The 13986-nt window shown below is 45.3% G+C and overlaps 1 protein-coding gene across 4 annotated transcripts in view; it reads left to right on the forward strand.

The window, feature by feature from the left end:
• The window catches only part of RAB22A (RAB22A, member RAS oncogene family), a 56185-nt gene that overhangs the window by 20826 nt on the left and 21373 nt on the right, over positions 1–13986 (forward strand). For all 4 annotated transcript variants that reach the window (XM_035025461.1, XM_035025459.1, XM_035025458.1 and 1 more), the window contains one exon: positions 11882–11963. In XM_035025461.1, coding sequence (XP_034881352.1) covers positions 11882–11963 — 82 coding nt within the window. The remainder of the gene's footprint in view (positions 1–11881; positions 11964–13986) is intronic.

A 13986-nucleotide genomic window follows, 5' to 3' on the forward strand; every position in this document is an offset into this window, starting at 1 on the left:
GCCCTGTGTGCTTTTCGATTCAGTTATAAAGAGGCACAAGAGTCTCATCCCAAAAACCAAAACAAGCCAGATAAGATTTTAAAAGCCCATTAGAGAGGTGCCTGGCTGGCTCAGTTGGAAGAGCATGTGACCCTCAATCTTGGGGTCGTCAGTTCAGGCCCCACATTGGGTGTAGAGATTATTTAAATAAATTTAAAAACTAAAAAAAGTAATAATAAATAAAAGCCCATTAGGTATCTGAGCTCACAGAGAAACCGATGTGAACTAAACTTGAGAAGGTGACAAACCACTCCTAAGAGGGAAGCGATCCGTGGTGGCTCTTGATCCCGACAGAAACAGAGACAGGGACAGTCTGCCGTAGGTGGGAGCACTTGAGCTGTCAGCTGTGGAGACTTGAGGCGGGGCAGGCAAGCTCAGAGAAACGTCTCCAGGGGGTCTCTGCCTTCGCTGGACACAGGGCGACAGTAGCCAAGGGACAGGGACCCAGGTGGGGAACTAGAAAGCCAAGAGAATTCCTCAAAATCTTGATCGGTTTATTGATCTTTGCTATGTCCAGTCTGAGCTCCTCTCCTAAAATTTGCATATAAAGTCAGGTCAGTAGAAAGTATCCAAACTGAAATACGAAGAGGAGTTAACAGCAACGAGAAGAATTTGAAATCTGTAGATCACTGTCAGACAGTCTCACCACGAACTGTTCTTACTCATCGCACCTCTTCTGCAAACTGTGTGTTTTATTTCCACACCAACAACCAATTCTCCAACTCTCCAGACAGCTCCTGGTCATTCTCCACTTCAGGTCCCTCCCGACAGGAGTTCCCTGGAGTTACGTCCACTTCCCCGGGCTGAAGGGCTCCCTCCCACAGGACTGCTGGCACTTCAGGTGCCGGGTGCAAGTATGGGGTACCTGCACTCAGCTCTAACATGGCCATAAAATTGAGAGTTCCCACAACTGCCCCCCACCTTCAGGTTGAATAATTCATTAGAACAGCTCCTGGAATGCAGGAACACACTTTACTTACATGTATTACTTTATTACCAAGGACACAAATGAACAGCCAGATGAAGAGGTACATAGAGCTGGAAGGGCCTCAAGCGCAAGAGCTTCTTGTCCCATGGAGTTGGGATATGCCACCAACCCAGCGGCTCTTCAAACCCCATGGTTAAGGGATTTTTATGGAGGTCTGATTACTAGGTGTGAAGGATCAAATTCCTAGCCGTTGGTGATTAGCTCCATCTCCAGCCCGTCACCACTCCCTGTGCTCAGCAGGATAGGGCTGAAAGTTCCAACCCTCTAATCAATATTTAGTCTTTCTAGCAACCAGCACCTCCCTCCCCAGTCCTGGGGCTGCCTGGGAGCCCACCAGGAGTCACCTCATTAGAACAAAAGACATTCCTATCACTCCGGAAATTCCAAGAGATTTAGGATATCTGTGTGAGAACCTGGCGACAAAGACCAAATATATATTTCTTATACCACATTGGCATATACCTAGCTGGCATCCCAGAAAGAAAAAGAATGCAACAAAAGAAATAATTCAAAAGATAAAGAGCAATAACTTTCCAGAATTGATGAGTGATCAATCTATAAATCCAAAAATATCTCTAAACTCTAGCCAGGACAAATATAAAACAAAACATAGCCCAGATAGGCGATAGTCAAACTGCTCAAAACCAAAAAGCAGATCTTAAAAGTAATTGGGGGGGGTGGTATTAAAAAACACATAATATGTAGGAAAACAGTGATAAGAATTATCACTGACTTCTCAGCAGAAACACTGGTGGCCAGAAGACAGTGATATAGCATCCTCAGTTTAGGGGTTCTGAGGGGGGCCTGCCAAGCAAATATTCTGTATCCAGCAAAAATTTTCTTCAATAGGGACGCTTGGTTGGCTCAGTTGGTTAAGCGTCTGCCTTCAGCTCAGGTCATGATCCCAAAAAATAAAGGTGAAATAAAGATATTCTCAGACAAAAGCTGAGAGAATCTGCCAGACTGATATCATAAGAAGTGCTAAAAGAAATCCTAAAAAGACTACTGGCTTTTAAAATAAAAATAACAAATATTGTGTTTATAGCAAATGAAGAAGTTAAACATAAGGCAACAAGAGTACAATGGGTGGGAGGGGGATACATAGAGTTAGACTGTCCTACAATCACGAGTTATTCATGAAATAGCATGTGGAAATAGACCAAAAGTTATAGATTCATATTATAATCTCTAGAGAAGCCATTAATAAATGGTCACACAAAAAGAGGTACAGCTAAAAATTCAATACAAGAGAAAAAATAAAATAAAAGGAAAAAAAGTGATTTATCCAAAAGAAGGCAGGAAAGGAGGAACAGGGAAACGCCAAAATGGGAAATGTGACACCAGCCATGTAAATGATGACATCAAGTGTCAGTTTTCTTATTTCTAGCATTTACCTGTTTTACGGACTCCATAGAGCGTAGTACATTTCTACATATGCTCTCATGCTTGTATGACCTGTGACAGTTTTACAGTTTTTACCATCTTGGTGCCTTTTTCTCCTTTTTGTATTGGCTAGACCTTCCAGTGTGACGTTGAATAGTAGTGGTAAGAGTGGACATCCAGGCCTCATCCTTAAAGCATGGCTATAATTCAAGAGTAACAAAATGTTGGTGGGGGATGTGGCACAACTGGAATTTGATGCATTTCTGATGGGAATATAAATGGTATGGCTGCTTTAAAGAGCTGTTCTCTGTTTTAAATAAATTAAACATGCATCTGCCCTGGGACTCAGGAATTGCCCTCTTAGGTATTTACCCAAGAAAAATTAAAATACATCCTTACAGAAAGACTCCTGCGATATGCCTTATTCATAATAACCAAAACTGGAAACAACCCTCAACATGAGAATGGGCAGAGTAAAATAGTCCTACAATGGAATACCATACAGCAATAAAGAAGAATTAGCCACCAAATAATATAGATTAATTTCAGAAGCATTGTTAAATGAAAGAAACTAGACACAATGGAGGATATGAAGTCCAAGGACAATCCAAACTAATCTGTGAAGTAGAAGTCACAAATGGTTTGCCTGGGATGGGTACAGAGTGAAGTAGAAATGGGCATGAGGGAACTTTCTGGGGTTATGGAAGCATTCTATATCTGGTTTGGGACCATGGTTCAACAGTTACAAGAGATTATGAAATGTCAAAACTCATTGAACTGAAAATCTGTACTCTGCATTTTGTACGATAATTATACTTCAATAAAATATGTTAATTTTTAAAATATTTTTAAAGCCCTGTGTTATAGGTACTGAAGTTATTCCCTGTTTCCAAATGAGAGAACTGAGGCAGAGCGAGATCTGCTGACTTGCCCAGTGATTCGCAGTTCGTTGCAAAAGCAGGGTGGTCTGGGTGGTCTGGCTGAACAGTCCGCATTCTTGCTCCCTGTGCTCATCCCACACCCTGGCCCAGCAGTTCATTCCCTGTCGTGGACTTTATTCTTCAGATAAGCTCATATAAGTTCCAAACCCCAAGGTTAATAATTGTACAAGGCTAATCACTGCAGCACTGCTGGTGAGTAGGGGTCTGGCTATATTATTTATAGTGCAGTCACTCAGTATAATATGCTAAAGGGAAAGAGTCAGCTTGAGAAAACTTTATATATTTCTGTTGGATGATCTCCTAGGTATAGGGTAGAGTGAAACGAGTCAGAGATACTCCGTGTCTGCCACGATCTGTGTCAAAAATAAATGAAGGGGCGGGGGTCACTGTATATACCGACGCTTGTGTAAACCTAGAGCATTTCTGGAAGGAGACCTGAGGAGCTCGTGAGGTTAGTTTCCAGGGAGAGGAATTGGAGATCTGGGCGGAAGGGACATTCCAGCGGGCACCTGTTCTGTACATCTTGGGTAATGAAGCATAGGAGTCTATAGTTCCTATTCAAAAAATGAATGAGTACAGTTCCAATTTGGAAATGACTGAAATAGCTCATCGCACACATAGTGGCCTGAGCTGACGGAAGCCGGCCTCAGACTCCTCCTGCTGTCCCTCTCTCTCAAGTCAGTCAAAACCCTGTGGCTTTTGTGTGTCAGCCTCAGAGTTGAGCCTACCGTATCTCTCTCCGGAATCATTTCCCCTCCTTATTTGCTTCCCTTCCTTGTTTGCCTTGTCTGCCCATTTCCCTCCATCTGTCCATGCTCTCACTCCTTGGTGTTTCCTGGGGTTTGCCTGCATAGCCACACCCACTTCCACTCTGCAAGATCCTTAAGAACAGAGAGCTGTCTTATTCCTCCGTGGCTTATTAAGGCCCTGGCATCTGACAGAGGCACCCCAAAGGTCTGCTGCCTGCTTCCAGAATTCACCTCTAACACCATCTGATAACACCATCCCTTCCCCTTCAGTAGCTCCCCTTGACTTTTGCTGCCTTTCCCAAAACACCATCTGTGAGTGACTTGAGATGGTGCACAGATGAACGTTTTAAATTTATATCAAGTGTTTTATTGTCTGTTAGGCAAAATAAAACTAGTCCATGAAATCTGTGGGTTTTTAATTTTACCGATCTTATTGCTTAGACAGGGCTAAGTTAAGAAATAGGAGAGCGAGGGGCGCCTGGGTGCCTCAGTCGTTAAGCGTCTGCCTTCAGCTCAGGTCATGATCCCAGGGTTCCACATTGGGCTCCCTGCTCAGCGGGAAGCCTGCTGCTCCCTCTCCCACTCCCCCTGCTTGTGTTCCCTCTCTCGCTGTCTCTCTCTCTGTTGAAAAATAAATAAAATCTTAAAAAAAAAAAAAAAATAGGAGAGCGGTTTTTTTACAGTATTCAGTAGTAAGTAAGACAGATGGGACACAGGGCAGAAATGGTGATGGTGGTGGAGCCCTGGCCTTGGGGGAGCCGCTAACTTATAGGAAACGGGACCTCGCACAGAGTAGATGCTCATCCGTGTTAAGAGTGCAGTGGCCTGGGGCGCCTGGGTGGCTCAGTTGGTTAAGCGACTGCCTTCGGCTCAGGTCATGATCCCGGAGTCCTGGGATCGAGTCCCACATCAGGCTCCCGGCTCAGGAGGGAGCCTTCTTCTCCCTCTGACCCTCTCCCCTCTCATGCTGTTTCTCTCTCTTTCTCTCTCTCTCAAATAAATCAATAAAATCTTTAAAAAAAAAAAAAAAAAAGAGTGCAGTGGCCTGCTGACCTTCACCAGCTGCCTGTCCCCACCCTGCCCAGAGCTTTTTCTGTGGTTACTGAACTGCACTCACCACCCCACCCTGCCCACTCTAACCATGTAGAGCCACTGGGATTCTCCTTGTACATTCACAATTTTGTGCTTTTGTTCCTGCTATTTATCTTTATAGACTGCGACCCCCCTCCTCCCTTGGGTCCTATCCCTATCAGCCGGGCAAACTCCCTCCTTAACTTCTGGGTTTCTTCTCTGAAGTCTTCCCCAGTGTATTAGTTTCTCGTTGCTGTTCTAACAAGTTACAGCAAACTTAGTGGCTTACAAGAACCCAGGTTTATCATTTTATCATTCTGGAAGTCAGAAGTCTGAAGTCCAATTCGATGGCTTAAAGTCGAGATGTTGGCAGAACTGCTTCCTTCCAGAGCCTCTGAGGGGAGAATCTGTTTCTAGTGGCTGCCTTGGCTTGTGGTCCTTTCATCTGTCTTCAGGACACGTTGTTCTGGTCTTCACTGCCCTCTTCATATCACTTTCTTCCCTGGCTCCCAACTCCTCCATCTCTTATAAGGACCCTCGTGATTTCACTGGGCCCATCTGGATCATCCAGGATCTTCACCTCATCACAAGATTCTGAACCTAATCACATCTGCAAAGTCCCTTTTGCCCTAGAAGGTAACATAATCGCAGGTTCTAGGATTGGGGTGTGGACATTCTGTTGGGGCAGGAGCATGATTCAGACTCCCACACCTGGCATCACCACTCTCCTAGGTACTTAGACTTGGCTTTCCCTCGGTGCTCCCACAACTCTTTCCGTCCTTCAGGAGCTCCCTGAATATCTGCCTTTTAATTGTCTGTTCGCCCCGACCAGTCCTCCCACTGTGAGCCGCCCGGGGGCACAGACGGAGTTAGACTCCTGTTGCTTGTGACCCTGTTCCTGCCCTGCAGTCGAAGGCCACGTGGTCGAGGGAGTAGACCGCCCAGTGCAAGGCGGCCCTGCAGAGTTGTGGCTCGAAGGACGGTCTGGGACCTGGCCAAGGATCCTAGCTGCAACACTCACTTGCCCCCCCCTCATGTCTTGTCTGCAGAATGGCAGTGAAGAGTCAAACCCGACCCAGAGACTCACAGCAAGGACTAAACTGATCATAAAGTATGAGAATAGCTGACAATAATGAACACTTTGTCAGGGCGGCTAGCTAGCTTCATCATTGTTGTTGATTTTATTGTTTATGGTGTGAAAGGTTTTATATTACTAGAAGTTATTCTTGACAAACTTAGGAAAAGGGGAGCTAAACTGTTACTAAGTTTAGTTATCTTTTTAAAGTAATGTTTTCCTTGATTTTAAATATTTTTTCAAAAGTTGTTAAAATGACAAAAGCGTCAAAAGTCCTAAAAGATTTGCTTAGGGTGACCATGAACCTGTCGAGCAATCCATCTGTTGTGCAGGGACTGCCAAGAAGGAAGCGCTATGCAGCATCATCATTAACCCTTAGACCTGGTTAACCTAAGAGATGCTCATGTTTGAAGGGAGGGATAAAGATAGGCCTGACTGCGGAGCCCACAGAAGCAGCTGAATTTATGGAGACTCAAAGCCTTCTGGCTCCTTAAAGCTACTCTAACAGAAGCCACACGTGCCCTTATATCCAGTTAATTCTCCCTGAGCATCTCAGTTCCTGGCACTATCCTAAACTCTTCTGAAGACCCCGGGGTCTGTCCTCTGGAGGAATGACTAGATCTCATGTACTTGTGGTCTTATGTCTCACTGTTGGCGCATCCAATGGCATTTCTGTCCCTATATATCACCTAGACATGCAAGCATTGTTTGCGTGAGATTTAAAGTTGGCTAGAAGTTATGGCCCTTCGTTAATTTTAAAATACGTTGAGCTGGGGCGCCTGGGTGGCTCAGTTGGTTAAGCGACTGCCTTCGGCTCAGGTCATGATCCTGGAGTCCCGGGATCGAGTCCCGCATTGGGCTCCCTGCTCTGCAGGGAGTCTGCTTCTCCCTCTGACCCTCCTCCCTCTCATGCTGTCTCTCATTCTCTCTCTCGGAAATAAATAAAATCTTAAAAAAAAAAAAAAAAATATGTTGAGTTGTTTGTTCATCGTTAAAAGGCACCACACAGCATCGTAGGGATGACAGTATCCCCTATGCCATTCCAAGAAAAGGGCTTGCAGTCAAGTGAGATGCTGGAATGTGGTGGCAGGGCACACTCGTGTTCAGAGAGAGCTAACCAAGTCTACTGCAGTTAAAAGACACTTTTAAAACACGTTGTGGCAAGTATTTTCATTGGGAACACGTATTCTGACCAAGGATCATGACTACTTGGTGTGCATGGAAGTCATATTGTTAGAATGTCGTGAAAAATGGAGAAGTATATGAAAGGCATTCTAGCTTTAGGAAATAATGCTAGTGGGGATTTTAGATTAAAGAGGTAATAAGATCTGCCGAGCAGAGTGAAGAGAGATGGTTTAGTAGTGAAAAATAAGGTTATCAGACAAGTAAATGGCAGGCTGGAAAATAAAAATGTATCATTTGGATGGCAGGAAGCCATTGCCTGTTTTTCAAAAAGCAAGATATTGAAGTTATCATACCCTCCGCATCATTTAACTTGAACGCTAAAGGAGCGATTCTGGAGCTCGAGTGACGATGGGAGGGACAAATTGTAGTAGTCCAGCTCAAAGATTAGGGTCCAATTTATGAATTTATTTCAGGGGTTGAGGTTCAAGTGTAGATCAAATATAAAATGAAGAACCAGACAGTTCTACAAAACTGGATGCAAGTAACAAAGGACAAAGAATAGTTGCAGACCAGCCTCTGTTCTGTGGAAGGCAGGCATAATGTTCTGATTGAGAATGTGGAGTTTGGGACTATTGTTGGGGGATGTGGAAAAGCCCTGTCTTCACCACAGTAAGTGTGAGATGGTGACGAAGTATCCGGATTGTATGTATAGTTCAGGTAAAGTCTGTCAGATTTACAAAAGTGCTGTCCTCAACAGATACGAATGTGAATCTTGGTTAAGGGATTCATCCAGGTGAGTATGCAAGAGACCTTCTGACCCAGGGCCCCGTAGGGGTCACCTGGGCAACACCCCTCCTATGTCTGGCCCTAAGTCCAGGTGTTACCACTATGTAGACTAACCAAAGAAAACACTGAAAAGGAGGATTTAGTTCTTACAGGTGTAATAGGCCAAGATTTCAGGCTCTCAAAAATCAACAGAGATGTTCGTTGCAATAAAGAGGCATTTGTGGGGCTCAGGGGAAGCGAGGCGAGGGAGGTGCAGTCATCTCCCCATAGCCACTTGAGCTGGGGCCTCGGGTGGGGAGGAGCTCCTGACTCAATACATGAGCCAGCAGCCATGAGAGCCCATAAAGGGCCACAGCTTCTTCCTGAACAGAATTCCAGAGGTCTGAGTGATGGAGGGACATGGTGATTGTTCGATGCAGCTGCCCAGTATTGCCTCTTGCCCTTTGGCTAGCAGAGAGCTAAGAGCTGGTGGCTGGGCAGGAGTGGGCAGGAAGGACTTCCCATGCTTGTTGAACCACATCCCTCACATCCAAGAGGCCACTCACCTGGCTGCAGTTGAAGAGCCAGGGTCACCTGTAATTTCAACTCTACCTGCCCTTCAGAAGCACTTCTCACTTTATGCTTCGGGAAGTGCTTGGGCAAGATACCCTGGCACTGTTAAAGTAATGGAAAGCAGAGTAGTCGATGGGAACGTGGGAAAATGTTTTGTCAGAAATCTAAGGTAGCTTGGAGAAGGTAGATGGAGATACCTCAGTTACAGAGGAAGAAGGACAACAAGGTCACTGCCTTCATGGAGCTTACATTTTCCCTGGTTAGACAGGTAAATTAAAAGACACACACACACAAATAAGTCAATCAGACATTGTACCGATATGGTAGTAGGCGTCCTGAAGCCAAAACAGGACGGTGTGCAATTTGCAGAATGGAGTTGGAGTGGGAAGCCGCCTGGTTTGGGTGCACTGCGCAGGTTTCTGTGATCACTGGCAGTTGAACTAGGACCAAAAGAATGAGGAGCATCTAGCCGTGTGTGAGCCAGGGGAAGAGCATTCAAGGACAAGGGACAGTCGGCGTAAAGGCAGAAGGAGGAACAGTTGGGAGGATTTGAGACTGGGAGCGGAAGACCATGGATGACCGTGGTGGCCCAGACAGGACGTGCTGGGTCACGGTCGGGCAGCACGATGGAAAAGACCTCTCCGACTCTGCTGATGTCAGGAGAGTGGAGACCACAGCCAGTGTGAATGGTAGTGTGTTGGGAGGGCTGTGACTGGAGAACACGTTGGGTCTCTGTTGTCTCTGAGAAGGCGGAACCAAGCTGCTGTCCTACAAAGGAGGGTAGGAGGAAGCGGAGGGGGGCTGGCAAGAAGTCATAGGAAGAATTACTAGTAATTAGGAGTATTGCTGTGTGGAACAAGAGGCCTAAGAGGTGACCCAGCTTAAAAAGGACAGTCTTCCCACTGGTCCACAGCTTTATGGCTTTCCTTCAGCAAGGCGACCATCCCACTTGCTAGAGGAGAGGCAGGTACAGAGGCGCGTGGGGGCTTTCTGGGTGGTCAAGACGGAAGGACAGACAAGATTCTTCAGGAACTGGCAGTATGGGCGAGTGACGCCGGGATAAAGGACAAGAAGCCCGCAGCTGTGGACCCAAGAAGACCCAAGTAGAGAGCTTTGGGCTCACCAGATATCAGTGTAGACAAGAAGGAGGTGTGCTGAGAGTGACGATGGCAGGGGAGCTGGAAGGATGGTCTTGGGTCAGACAGGAGGTTGGCTTTAATCTTTAAGATACTAACATTGCATTACGGCTGCCATTTTGTGTGTCTTTCGCCTGTCTGAGTAATGAATCTGTGTGTTCATTAAAGGAGAAATGGTTGGCAGGTAGCTTGAACTTCAGTGAATTCTGATCCTGAAATGAAACATTTCCTTTTAATTGTTGCATATACCTTTCTCAGCTTTTTGTCTACTTGAAGCATATTTCTTCTCCTGCTCTTTGAGCAGCCAAAGTGGGTGTGTTGGATGCATTGGCTCTGTTAATAGGCCTCTATTGGATGCCTGTTGTCATTCTTAAATGTAACACCACAGCCATAATTGATGGAGAGTTGAGTTGTAAGCTTTTAGGACTAATTGCAAAGTCTAAACTAAAACATTTCCTGGAGCTGCCTTTAAATACTAATAATAATACCTTGTATAGGTTTAGTGCTTTACAATTTACAAAGCACTTCTGCATACATCATCATTTAATCCTTACAATAAACAAGGCTTTTTGAATGCTTAGATCTTTCCTAAGTGAGAAATCATGTTGCACATCCTGATTTAATCCTGGTGAGTCGCCAGAAGTTCTTGATACAATAACCATTTATCGAGCACCTTCTATGCATAAAGCACTTTACTAAGGATAAGGATACCAAGGGGTAAATTTCTAGTAAATAAATATCCAGTAAATGGTACCTATCCAATAAATGTGATCATGCTTCCCAGCCCATTTTCCTTTCCTTATCACAGTCACTATTTCAGAGGCTGCTTGCTAAACCATAAATTGATATAAATATTGCTGGGAATTCATTGTATCAGAGTTAAAGTTTTTACAACTAAGGATTCTGATACATATCTAAGCTCAGTGATTCTTCAGAAGGTCGTTCTATGGATTTCAGCTTGCACTTTCTTGAAGAACTTCACAATTAGTTGAATCTCAAAAAATACTTCAGACATCCAGCATATTTGAAAATGCCTAGCCAATTGCGTTCATGTCCTGATTAAGATGATTAGGGTATGATTCCAAGAGTAGAACTCGGCCCTCGGGCCCCAGAAGGCTTGTTACCAAGTACAAAAGAAGGCATAATCCTCTCTGGATTCTGTGAGCATCCTGGGATGCGTGGAGGAGCCTGGAGGAGCCTGGAGGACAGAGGACTTCCCAGGAGGGAGCTCTGTGCGTGAGGTGGGGGTGGAAGATGACACTGGAGCCGAGCCCAGCCCCAGGACTTTGAACCTGTGTCCAGGAGCCCCTTCGTTCCAGGCACATGCTCTGGGCCCCGGTGGCTCCTCACACATTGTCCAAAAAGTAGAAGACCCCCAAATGATAGGAACCTTAAAAGCCCCTGGGCAGAGCAGTCCCTCACAGTAAGCGAGGTGACCTGCACACCATCATTCCTTCCCCCGTCGAGGGCACAATCAGGCCCAAAGGGCTGATGTAGCCTGTCAGGTCAGCCAAGAGGCTGTTCTGGTCTCGAGACTCAGAAGTGGTCACTGGGGGCATCACCGCTCCGGCCACCTTCCTGCTCCTGGATTGGTGTCTTAATTTTATCTATGGTCGTTTGGTTTGGGAATGGGGGAGGACAAACCCCACTGGCCCAGTATGTTTTCCTAATGCACTCATTGCCCGGACACACAGGTTTTTTCATAAGTCGTAAGTTTTTCCATGATACCATCTTTTTAAATAACCGCTTTGGTGTACAAGGAGGCTGATGTCTGGGTTGCCAAACTATCTCTTGGTTCTTTTGATATGGAGTTTAGGCGATCACAAACCAAAGACCTCTTCTGGGCAGATGTGCCTCATGCTTTCTTTTGACTCAGAATATGCAGCCAGCATCTGGGCATCCCATAACTACTCCAGAGAGGACCACAGTTAGGGTGGAGTGGGAGTTTGAGCATTAAGTCTAAGTGATGTTTCCAACTGGGGTTGGCATCGTGCTTTCAATAACTGTGTTCTGATCATTTAGGTCTCTCTTTATAGGGCATCTTTTATGACCAAGACTGTCCAGTACCAAAATGAGCTACATAAATTCCTAATCTGGGATACAGCTGGACAAGAACGAGTAAGTCGCCCTTTAATTTACTATATGTTTTTCTGAGGCCCACATTAAAGCCCAACCCACTGTCAATGTCCCTGTCATCTCAACGTTACTCACTTCTCTTCCATGCACCCGAGACGCACTTATTTCCATTTGCGTAGGCCAGCCTTTTTCTTTTCAATTAGAGCCACAAAGTCCACTGATGGAGAAAGTGTTAATGAGCACTGAGGGCATTTTTATACTTTTTAGTGTCTTAAAGTAAATGCTGACTAACAGGCCTGATAAAATCCCACTCAGAGCATTGTGTGTAATTTGGGGCTTCATCCTCTAGCAAAGATATAAAAGAATTAGTGGTAGAAAGGGGGAGTTAAGCACATCTCATTTATAGCTGCCTTTTAAAAGCTCTTAAAGAGGGAACTTTACAGCATATAAAGTTTGAGATTTAAGTGAAATGGATGAGCTAACACAGAGCCAAGCAATAGGTACTTAATAAATGCCTGATGATAAAATTGTCCAAGATGATTATCTGCTTAAGGAGGAGCCCGAACCAGAGGTGGGGCCTGGGCCGTGGCCTCCCAGTGCAGAGTGGGATTTGGTGAGGCCCACCCGCATCAGACAAGGGGTGGGGAGGCAGGGTAGGGAACAGACACTTCCTACTGCCTCATTTTCCCTCAGGGCCCGACGTCTGATTTCCCTGTCGAGGTGTACCTGGCAGCCACCCCATTATTCAACTGCTGTTTAATTTTGTTTTCAAACAGTACTATCAAAACAGAACATCTGATGGATGCACAGTGCTATCGTAAGCTCTTAAAAGTATACCAGAAGTAATCAGGAGAAATAGTCTGTCATCACGGTCTTATCTAAGACAGCTTAGATACTGTGCATGGTATAAAACCTGACAAGAATCATCACAGACAAATGGGGGAAGACAAAACAAGCCATTACTGTTGTCCTAGACGTAGACACCATACATTTGTACAGATTTAACATCTTAAGTTTGCTCTGTTTGGTTTCTTCTGTTTGTTTTTTTTTTTAACACCGGATATCATGCTCTGCGCCCAATTATTCATCTGAGATACATCTGCTTAATCTCCCATCCCGCACTCCTACTTTGTTTGTGCATCTAGAATGGAGTATTTAGGACAGCTAGACCTTTGCTAACCATCACTCTTCCATCCTTCACAAGTGTTGCTTCCCGTAGTCTCCGTGAATATATCTATAGACCCAGCCCTCGTGTCTGTCCTATTAGCCAAGAATGCCTGCAGCTCTTCATACTAGTAATATATGTACCTTTCACTGAATCCCAAGTTTCAATTACCCCCTCCCATATATTTGATGATACAGCAAAACCCTCATCATAAAGAATCATGCTATAATATAGACTCCATTATACTTTGAATCAGAGCCTGTCCTAGTATACACAGTGATGTAGAGCGTCTTTTTTCTCTAGAACATAAAAAAAGAATAACACAAGGCTTTACACCTCTCCCTTACTGCTACCATAATAGCAGGATTCTTTTAAGTTTTGTCATTAGCTGGTTTGCCTGCCTCTTGTTTCCCCATTTCTAATTGATTCTGCACCAGGGGTAGTTGCTCTGAGATGCAAATCGGCCTCATCCCTACCTGAAGCATGTCACTTAGCCAGGGGCTGGCATGGGGAATGGCAGGCAGGCAGGGGTCAGGAGGACTGCCCGGTGGAACCCCGTGCTGTGGAGGCTGTCAGGAGAGGAGCACCAGCTGCTGAGCACCCACTTCAGCTGGATGTTGCAGGGCAGGAATTCGCGTCCAAGCTGACCAGGTCACAGGGTTTAAGAAAAGCAAAACATCTGACAGCTAACCACACATGGTTTGAAATGCTGTGAGCCTCATACCAGACACATCTGGGAACTTGTTCTGACTGCCAGTTTTTCCTGGGCAAGGCCTTTAAGACCTGACTCGGCTAGACTCCATTTTCACTTACCACCAGCTAATGTTTTTGGACCAAACTGCTTATAGTTCTCCAGCATGCCATACTGTCTCACCCTCCTAGCCATGCACTGTTCCCTCT

Source organism: Mirounga leonina, unplaced genomic scaffold, assembly GCF_011800145.1.
Source record: "Mirounga leonina isolate KUSES-001 unplaced genomic scaffold, KU_Mleo_1.0 Mir_195, whole genome shotgun sequence".
Lineage (NCBI taxonomy): Eukaryota > Metazoa > Chordata > Mammalia > Carnivora > Phocidae > Mirounga > Mirounga leonina.